The sequence below is a fragment of the Stegastes partitus genome, unplaced genomic scaffold, assembly GCF_000690725.1.
Source record: "Stegastes partitus isolate 25-593 unplaced genomic scaffold, Stegastes_partitus-1.0.2 Scaffold538, whole genome shotgun sequence".
Taxonomy (NCBI): domain Eukaryota; kingdom Metazoa; phylum Chordata; class Actinopteri; family Pomacentridae; genus Stegastes; species Stegastes partitus.
In genome coordinates, this window is record NW_007578269.1 from 181,081 (window position 1) to 191,664 (window position 10,584).

Genomic DNA, 10,584 nt, shown 5'->3' on the forward strand with positions numbered 1-10,584 from the left:
AAAGCTGGCAGCAATAATAATAATATATCCTTTAAACACTGAGTAGGATAGAAAATAATTCCCAGACCAACTCCTGTGGACAGCTCTGTGCATCACAACGCGAGCACACCTATTAATAACACACATGCATGCAGGTCCAGAAGGGACAGGATTTAGGGATCAGTGTCTCAGATTAGGTTGATGGTTTATAAAGCTGTCTGACCCATACTGGCAGTCTTTACTTCCCCCTCTCTCAGCTTTGCCTAAAGTCTCTTTATATCTTGCCAAACGGACTCAAGTCAGCTTTTTTCTTTTCTCTCCAGCTTTTCTGTCTGTGTCTAATTTCAGCGTTCAATACAAGATATTGAATCCTGAAATTAGACAGAAAGGACCATTTGCCAAGAAAATGAACATTGCAACACATTTTTATCACACCTACCTGCCATTGCTCTTGTCTCTTGGATGTCTGCATGGTCACATTAAACAAAACTCTGGAGCCAACTTTCTCCATTTTTGGTCCATCTCTATGAAGCCGACAGCAGCTGGTGACTTTATGTTAATCTAAAGAAGCACACGAGCCTGCAGCCCTCTGCTATCGACTCACCGTCCCGTCTCAGGATCACTTCTGCCTTTTTACTCAACTTAAGAGCAGCTGTGCTATTCATGAATCAACAATCAGTGAAAGCTATAATATCAGAATTTAAATTTAAGGTTCTTCTTGTCGGGTTCCTGTAGTGCAACCAGCAGCTGATATCCACGATGCTGAAGCAGAGAAGGACGACGATTACCAACCAATCTGGTGACAGTAAACAGTGAAGCATTTCCATTCAAACTTCTTTTTTGTTTTTGTCTGACAGTCCCAAACCCAAGGATCTGCCATTTATGATCCTACAGATAAACACAAAGCAAACAAACAGATGTGAGGTCGGTTAAAGTCTTGGTGGATGAGTTGAGACGTGCTCATGATGTCGTGTCGTAAAAGGCAACTAAAGGGCATTTCACTGTATTTGACAGAAGCTGGAGCGCATCATTGATTTTCGTCAGAGAATGACGAGGGAGGAGCAGAATGAGGAGTGATTACAGAGTGTTTTATGTGGGGAGAGGATTTTTGCTGCCGCTCCGCTGCTCTCACTCGTGTTGTTGTTTACATGCATTAAATGCCAGATGGTACAATTAGGCTACATGCATTAACATGAGGATCTATCAGAGGTCTCCACTGCTGCCTGCAAACGTAAAACACTAAATGTATGTTTGTTGGGTGAATCACTTGTAGATCTTGACTCTGATGTTTTGTTTTTGGTGCACGTTTGACATAAACTAATGCATCTATTCTCAGAAGCTGATCTTGTGTTGCTTCAGCTCTACTGTATAGAGACACCGAGGCTTTGTGATCCGGTTGTGCTGGTTTTACTCATCAGCCTCGTACATACGCCGTCACTTGTTTGTTCTTTTGTGCAAAGAAGCTCTGAACTGTCACAGTGCATGAATACGACACGCTAAGTTGTTGACTCGCTCGCTCACTTTTAGTGTCAAATTTAGACGCTAGACTTACAGAAGAGAATTCCCCTGAGGGGGCAAGAGACGGTGACGTCTGAAAAGCAGGTTAAAGAGAGGGATGAAACGTCAAGTTTAACAGGGAGTTGACTATTTATTTCTGTTCATTAGGATGCACTTACTTCATACAGCACGCTGTGTGAATACAAACAGGCGTCAGAGCGGTTGAGAGCCCACATGGTTTGTAGGATGTAAGAGTATCTGTGTGAACTCCTTATTAATGCAATTATGTATGAGGTGCTCTTCAGGACACTGAGAAATTACATTAAATGTATGAATGAAGAATCAATACGTGGATGAAACAAAGAAGCGACAACATGACTTGTAAACGTCAGACGGTTCGTTAGATTTAACGTGCAGATCAATATTTTTGTTCCACCTCATATGACTAGGCTGCTCGGTGGCTCGGTGGTTAGCACCGTCGCCTCACAGCTAGAAGGTTGCCGGTTGGCATCCCGGTGAGGACACCCGGGATCTTCCTGCGTGGAGTCTCCATGTTCTCCCCGTGCAGCGTGGGTTCTCTCCGGGTTCTCCGGCTTCCTCCCACAGTCCAGAAACATGCTGAGGTTAATTGGTGATTGTAAATTGTCCGTAGGTGTGAATGTGAGTGTGCTTGGTTGTCTGTCTCTAAGTGTAGCCCTGTGATAGACTGGTTACCTGTCCAGGTGAACCTGCCTTCACCCTGAGTCAGCTGGGATAGGCTCCGCCCCCCATGACCCTGGTGAGGATTAAGGTGTAGAGATGATGGATGGATGGATGGACGGATGGATGGATGGATGGATGGATGGATGGATACTCATACCGCTCACAAAATGTGTCTTTTCAGTGCAAACACACCGCCTGAGCATGCTGGTTTTTTTAATTTGTGGGATTTGTTATTGACAACAGCTTTTCTGTCACTTGTGTGTTTGCAGGTGGAGTCCGACGACACCTGACTCTCTGTCTGACTCTCTCTTGCTCTTTTTTTCTCCTCCTTTATCTCCTTCTCTTTCTCTGTCTTTGTGTCTCTGCAGCTGTACAGCAGCATGCCTGTATGTTTGCCAGCAGCACAAGCAGAAGCATTATGGAAGTGAAAGAGCGACGCCCGTACTGCTCACTCACCAAGAGCCGGAAGGACAAGGAGGGACCGTACACTGGTGAGCTCGGTTTAGCTCGAGCATCCATACATCCACTCATTTAGTCGCTTGTTCCTGCCGTCATTCATTAGGTGAGTCAGTCACTGAGTCACTCGTTCCATTAAAAGATCCGTTTCTGGGCTGGAGTTGAGAGATGTTCACACACCAGGTGGACTTCTTCCACTAGATACTGCACAATATCTTTGACAGATGTTGCTGTGATTACAAAGACCACCAGTGGTGCTCGATGACAACGTTAGACGACACGTATGAGCCCCTTCCATCCACACACTGTCGATCAGTTTAGCGTGCAGGCTTCCTCTCTGGATGTGCACCTCGATTTCATGCCAGTAGGTTTTAGGATTGATGTTGAGATTTTATTAATCACTTTTAAAGCACTCAGCGGTCTCTGTCCCACTTACACTGCCGACCTTTTAACACCGTACTCTCCCTGCGATCCTCGGGCAGAAGGTCTGTTAACTGCCCCAGAGGCCCGGCTGAAGGGGGACGGAGCATTTTCTAGAACGACCTGCCCGAGGAAGTCGGGTCGGCTGATTCTATGGCTCCCTTTTTAAAACATATTTTTATCGGAGAGCTTTTCCTTTATGTAAGTTTTATAGCCTCCTGCTTTATTTGGGTGCTTTCTGCTTTTATCAGTGATTCTATATTGCTGGATCGGACTCGGTAACATTTCTATGTCACTTTCAACGTGTCTGAACAGAACCGTCACACTAATAAGGAGGCGACCAGCAGCACTCTGAGCTGTGTGAAGGGATTTCGGGGGAGGATTTTTCCACATTTCAGCGCCTGAAAACATGACAGAGATGCTTATTAAACGGTTTTTGTGCCAAAAAGTTTTTCACATCATCGCTTTGCTCGACAATTTCAAACGTACGAGGCAACAAAATAAAACGTCCATAACAGTAAAACCGTCGTGTGATGGAAGCAGACGCAGCTTAAAGATGAATGACTCACCAGTAATGAATGGAGTTTGCTTCTTCCAGCTGTTTGGAGCTGTTGTCTCTGACTTTATTAACCACCTGCAGCACCACATCCAGATGTGAGTCTGCAAAGAGACAGAGCTGTGCACATTTGCATGTGCTGATAATTTAATTAAACTCTTATAATTATAAGTTTGTGCAGAGAGAGCGGATCAGTCTGAACCAGAACCTGACGGCAGGTCTCACCGTGTAGGACTTCACATGGACACATGAGCCGTCACACACAGACAACAGTTTAGTTTCCAGATGTTTGGAACCATTTTCTTACAGACCTGCAGCGTCAGACGGCGGTCGGATCCACCAGTGTTTCCACAGCTTTGATCAGCTGGTTCTAGTCCAGTTTTACTCTGTATGATCATGTATGATACCAGCAGCAGTGCAGAGAGGACTGTTTTAGGCGAGAGCACGAACAGAACATGTTCCTGGTGTTGGTAAGCCTAATGCAAAGTAAACGGGTCGGTGCTGTCTGTCACTGCCCACAGCGCTCTGGGTCGCTTCAGGTGTGCTGTAGTGATCAGCCATGTCCACTCACAGAGCTCCACGATGCTGCTCTCTGTCTAAAGACGATGGTGGGAGAGGAGGATGGAATCAGTGACTTCTGTCGCTGTCACCGACTGTAGCTTCTGTTTCTGAGAGCTGCTCATCCAGACGGCTTCACACGACACCTGCTCGTGTCCCCGGCAACACGCTCATCAGGTAGATCAGACAGGTGTTTGTTAGAAAAGAACCTACAAGAGAAGCTTTTTGCTGAAGCTCAGTTTGCTGCCTGAGTTCTCCCTTTGACCTGCTGTACTTCTGGTGACTTGGTTTCTTTCCTCCCCGTGTCGTCGTTGTTGCCCTTTTAGATTCTGGTTCACCTTTGCTGACTCTAGTTGTTTTTGATCAGCTTGCCTTCTGTCCGGTCACGCTGAGGCGTCTTCATCCATCAGTGAGACGTCGCCTCAGTCACTAGATCAGATCACAGGTGACCAGTCATTTAATACACTGACTATTCATGCAGCCTAAGTTTAAATAGTTTTAATTACTTTTATGTTACTTGACAGAATAAAGCACAAGTTTTAGTTTTATTGAAGAGAAATCGTTTTATTCTAGTTTTTGCTTGTTTAAACGCCTTCTCAGCGTGCCGTCTCCACGCCGCCGCCTTCGTTGGCCTCTGTGGTTGCAGATCTTTTTGCACTCGTAGCGTTTCCGTGTCACAGCTCTGCAGCGATCCAACAGACTGACTGTCCTCCGTTAATCCAGCAAATCCACGCCGGATTCGCCCGCTCGTGCACTAAACTACCGTTCGTCATCTGGGTTTAGTGTTGGAGGAGGAGGACGAGTTGAAACGGAAAGAAATGTTGACTCAGATATCCACACGCTGCCTGCATTTCTATCATTTGTAGGTTCTTGTTGCTTCCACTGTGAATTTGGGATTTACTTTCTGCTGATTCAGACAGTTTGTCTGATGAAGGCGTATCGTTTCTGAATTAGTGCCACAGTTCTAGTAATTTATTTCTTTACTTTAGTTTTGAACAAAAGGCCGTGAGTGAATATTTTCTAGCCTGGTTTCTGTGGACAGAACGATCCGTGACGCCTGTAAACCTTCAGCACAGAATGAAACGCTGAACATCTGACTGCCAGTCAAGGTTTCACAGCAGCGTGGCATCGAGACTTTCACCTTCATCAAACGTGGGTCATGTTCTACCAAACCTAACGAGACAAACTTGTTTGTAAGAGACTGAAGAACTGTCGGCTAATAAAGTCAGTCTGTGTTTATAGATTCCAGCCTTTGTTTCACTGTGTTTCCCAGAGTTGTGCCTACATGCAGTTACTCCCTGTTTGGTTCAGCCTGTCCGTCAGTCGGGTTTTTTTATTTCTCTCCCTGTGTGACTTGAGACAAACATGATGAGACTGAACATTGTCGATCCGACCAAGAGGGGTGCTGAGAGATGATGCTCCTGCAGAATCATCTGACTTTTCAGCTCCTGCAGTAAACTGGCACCATCTGCACCCTGTTGTAATCCTGTTTATATGTACCTCCAGCTAACTGGACGCCCTGCAGTTGGATGACGAGACAGGAAACATTTCTAAACAGTGTTCAAACAGAGACCTGGAGCTGTTGCTGCCTGAGCTCCAGTGGTGTTGATCCTGTATGTCCTCGTCCATGTGTGCTAGGTTCATCGGGGGACAGCGAGGACTGTGCCATCGGCCCTCAGGGACTCCGGGTTCCCACTCAGAAGTCCTACTCCTCCAGCGAAACGCTCAAGGCCTTCGACCAGCACCAAGACCAGACCAGGTGAGATCACACACCTCCTGCTAAAGCGTCGTTAGCTGCCTGAGCCGTTGGAGGAAGTCAAAGGCGTTCTGTACATAAAAATGAATGCTAGTTAATTATGAATAGATATATGAGCAACTTGTAATGTGCAGTGATTTTATTGGAGGTTGAGTTACCTTAAGTCTGTTTCTTTTTTTTTTTTTTTTTATCAGAGAGCTCATTTTTTCCAGTAAACCTTGATTAACCAGTGGAGACCAGTAGAACCAGTTAATTACACGACTCAAACTGCAGACCAGTGGTAACCATCACCTAATGCTGCATTATGCATCATCTACATATCTGCTGTAAGAGGCTGGAAATCACCAGTGAAGTGTTTCATACCATCAGGATAATAATCTCTGTGGAAACGAACCAACAAGCGTTGCTGCCGTTGGTTTCGTTAACCACACACCCGTCCTGTTTGATGGCCAACGGTAATTTTAGCTGATATGGTGCCGACGGAGCCAACAGAGGGTCAGAGCTCAGGCTGCAGCGTCTCTGGGTTCATCCTGAAGCACTACCTTTTATTGTATTAGCTCAGCAGAGGACTGTGTGTCCTTGGTTTGTGACAGGTTGCTGTACGGGACGACCAAGGGCCACAAGGACATGGTTCACCGCGAGCAGGACGACTACAGCAGGCAAGGTAGGAGTCCACACACACACACACACACACACACACACACACACACACACTGTAAACTGCCAGTAGCTCCTTCGCTTGTCATGTACATTTTTTAAATTTTTTGAAAATGTTTTTATGTGTTTTTTTATTTAAATCATAATTTAATATAAACTGGATTTAAAAATTCCCTTAATTTACGATTGCACACATCAATAATTGGCAAATGCATTTAAAGTAAATATAAATCTCAAGTGTTTTAATCCAAAAATAAGTCTCTTTTAAAAATGTTAATATTTGGACGTGTTTGTTTGAAATTTTGTGAATTTAAAAATAGATAAAAATTGCTTTGAGTAGTAATTCGGGAAATGAAACGCTAAAAACAGCATAAAGGTTAGAATGACTCATTCAAGCGAAATAAATTTAAAAAAAGGTGAAGAAAAATAAATACATTTTAAAAAAAGCAAATGAGAAGCCAGAATGCTGAACCACAGGGTGCATCCATTGTTCTCCAGCTCCAATTAACAGAGCGTCAATATTTGAGGAGTGAAGAAATCATAATTACTCAATCATCTTATCGCCTTCTTTTTCACCGCCGTCCTAATTGGAGCTCATTTAAAATTAATATAACTTTTAATTGAACGGCAGCACTCGTTATCTCTTGTTGTGCCATTAATTACAGAAAGCTTTTATAATTTCCCTTTTCATTTGCTGATTAAAGATGGAGAGGCGCGCGGCGAGATTTCACCGACGATTTGTCGTCTTTTCATTTGTACTTTGAGGAATCGTGTCATTCGAACCTGTTTTCAGGTCGATGTGGAAGAATTACTGAGGATGACCTGTTAGAGTCAACGGAGGAATTCTGAATTAGCTCGTGTCATACTTTCCTTGGAATACTTATGAATTGTCGGGCAAATTACAAACATTTTCTTTCTGCTTTTTAGGCGACATCTGTAAATAAATGGTTGCAGGAAATGTGATCAGAAAAAGGCCGAGCAGACATCCCGTATTGCTGAGTGTAACGAGGATTTTAATTGTTGTAAAAGTAAAATTACATTTTTAGAGATGATGAAATTCTACCCGTTGCATTTCTAATCATAGTTAATTGGATTGAAGGAGTCTGTACGCACACCTTCAGCTTTATCTTATCTGCTACAGTATAAGATATATAAGATATAATATTCATGTTTCTGTATTTATTTGTTTTTGAATATTTTGTTTTTATTTATTAATAAAAAAAAAAGAAAGATAGAAAAGAAAAGAAAAGGAAAAAGAAGAAAATCTACTTCCCCACACACTCCATCACATGGAGTCAGTAACAGGCGACATGGTTGGTCTAAAAACGGAGTGATTGATGAGCAGAAAATTAGCTGATATACATTTTGATTAATCCAAAAAGTTCATCCAGCAACAATATCAAATTATTATTATTATTATCCAGCTTCACGTCAGAATCAGAAGAACGTCGTTATCGTCATTATACGAGTAATTAAAGTGTCGTCCTTCAGTGCAGAGTACATAAATAATAAAATAACAAAAATAAAACAACATAAAAACAAAAACATGTGAGACCATCAAGACAAAACATTCATTAAAACATTCAGTGAAGATTCAGATTCGTTTTATTGTCGTTGCAGCGAGAACAAGGAGAAGGAAGGTGGAGGCCTTTCAGAGCAGCAACAGAAATAGAAAAGCTCTGTCAAACATCTGCATACAATATAAAACAAATATATATAACCTCTATATAAAGAGATTAAATTAAATAAAAGCCACGTGTATATGACACAGAGGTAGTGGACCTGTATACGTATAAATCAACCCGTTAAACACGAGAGTTACTGATGTGAGTTTAGTGCATGTATTAGCATTTACACATAGCGTACAGCCCTCCATAATTACTGGTTCACATGTGTTCTTTAGCTTCTAGGAAAGTCAGTTTTTTCTAAATAATATAGAACCACAATGAAAACAAAAAGAGGAAAATTCAACCTTTAATTCAAGTGCATTTATTCAGTGTGGAAAAATCCCACATTAAAAAATAATTATTTTACATCAGATCATGTTCCAGTTATCAGCAGCCTGGATGTTCACTCTGAACAACCTGCTTTGGCCACAATTCATCTGAGTTGAAGGTTAAATTATTCTACAGCTGTGAGAGGATGCTGCTGCAATAAGGACTGAATTTATTTTAAGGCTTTTAACACATCGTCACCATAATTATGGAGGGCGCTGTACATAGAACAGGGTTTGTTTCTGTCTATTTACAACATTGAAAATCATTGCTGTTGATCAAACTAAACCAGGAAGTTAAAGCTGTGTCGTCTTCTGGTGGTGAACCGTTGTTAACCGTTTCAACCACAGCCAGACAATGGCCCATCCCTCCGTCTGTTCCAGGTCAACACTTCAGCCTCCGCCAGCTGGGCATCTGCGAGCCGCCGCCGCGCCGCGGCCTGGCCTTCTGCACCGACATGGGCCTCCCCCACCGCGGCTTCTCCGTCGGCACGGCCCAGGACCTGGACGCCGACAGCCAGGCGGTGATGTCGCCGGAGCGCGCCATGCGGCTGTGGGGCCGCGGGGGCGTCGGGAAGTCGTCCGGGAGAAGCTCCTGCCTGTCCAGCCGCTCCAACTCGGTGCTGACTCTGACCGACACCGAGCACGAGAACAAGTCGGACAGCGACAACGGTAGGACATCAGCTGATCTGGTCTGGTTTCTGCTGCTGTGTTAGAATAAGTAACTGGTACAACATGTAGAATCTGCATCCAGCCAAACCAGATGTGTTTGATGTGAAGCTTCTCTCACACACAGAGGGCAGCGTTCCCGTCATCAGGTCTGAAGCTGACCAGATGCAGCTGCACTTATAGAAAAATTCATTCTTTAATCGTTGTTTCACGCTGATGCTAAATTCATTTTCATATTTAAAATAGAATAGAACAGAATAGAATTATTTTATTGTCATCATTCACAAGGTACAACGAAATTAAAAGACAGCTCCAGTGGTGCAGAAGTATAAAAAGTAAAAGCATAAATTTTAAATTTAAACAGGAAATGACAGAAACGGACGTCTCTGAGTTGCAGGCTGACAAATTCATTGTTTCACAGTTTCTGCAGAGACAAGAAAGGATGCAAAAAAAGTCACATTTTAAAAAAAGAGAGAAGGAAAAAATGTAAAAGTGAGGATGCTGGACTGAATGATGGTGTGTTCAGGTATCAGCAGTGGAGCAGCAGTTACAGTACTATGATTACCACAGTTTAATATGGATTACATTTAAAACATATATTTTTAATGTAAATGGGGAAAAAGACAAGCATGCGAACAGAGAAATGGTGGATCTCTGTCATTTCTTCTTATTATTACTATTATTCCTCTGTGGTCCTGGTGGGAATCAGGCTGGTGTGAGGACCAGGGGGTGGAACAACAAAAGAGTCGTGCTAATTAATTTAATTAATGATCACAATATAGCTGAGCAGTCATTTATTTCCTTTCTCTTTGTGCGCCTCCTGTGTACGGTGTGTGTGTGTGTGTGTGTGTGTAGAAGCCTATTCTTTACTCTCCAGGTAGTCACCCTAACAGGTGTACTCTTTTTTTTTTTTTTTTTTCTCAATAAAGGCCTCGTTTGTGATTATGAGGAAACGCAGGATGTTTTCATTAAAGCAGACAAACACGCGAGCGCGCGGCGGGTTTTCATTAAGAGACGTGATGTCGTAATTAACGGCGAGACAAAGTGCTGAGTCAGCGGATGGGCGATATTAAGTCTGATAATGTTTTTATTAAATGGCATTGTGCTGTGGATGTCAGAGCTCTGGAGGAAACGCGTTCCGTCTCTAAAAAATGAGTAGTCGTCAAGTTTCCGTCAGCTAATTGACTCTTTAAGGCGCAGCTGTGTGTGTGTGTGTGTGTGTGTGTGTGTGTGTGTGTGTGTGTGTGTGTGTGTGTGTGTGTTAGTGTGAGCTGGGTGCAGGAAGTCAGCGTCCATGCTGCTCCCAGTGTGTGTGAGTGAGGACCGAGTGGCCCGAACACG

At 43.3% G+C, this 10,584-nt stretch overlaps 1 protein-coding gene across 1 annotated transcript in view; it reads left to right on the forward strand.

Moving 5' to 3' along the window:
• Window positions 1-2,590: 2,590 nt before the first annotated feature.
• LOC103361835 (teneurin-3-like) overlaps window positions 2,591-10,584 on the forward strand; it is a 234,735-nt gene continuing 226,741 nt past the window's right edge. The window contains exons 1-4 of the mRNA XM_008288031.1: window positions 2,591-2,669; window positions 5,807-5,927; window positions 6,518-6,588; window positions 8,959-9,246. Of these exons, the coding sequence (XP_008286253.1) occupies window positions 2,597-2,669; window positions 5,807-5,927; window positions 6,518-6,588; window positions 8,959-9,246 (553 nt within the window). The 5' untranslated portion in view covers window positions 2,591-2,596. The remainder of the gene's footprint in view (window positions 2,670-5,806; window positions 5,928-6,517; window positions 6,589-8,958; window positions 9,247-10,584) is intronic.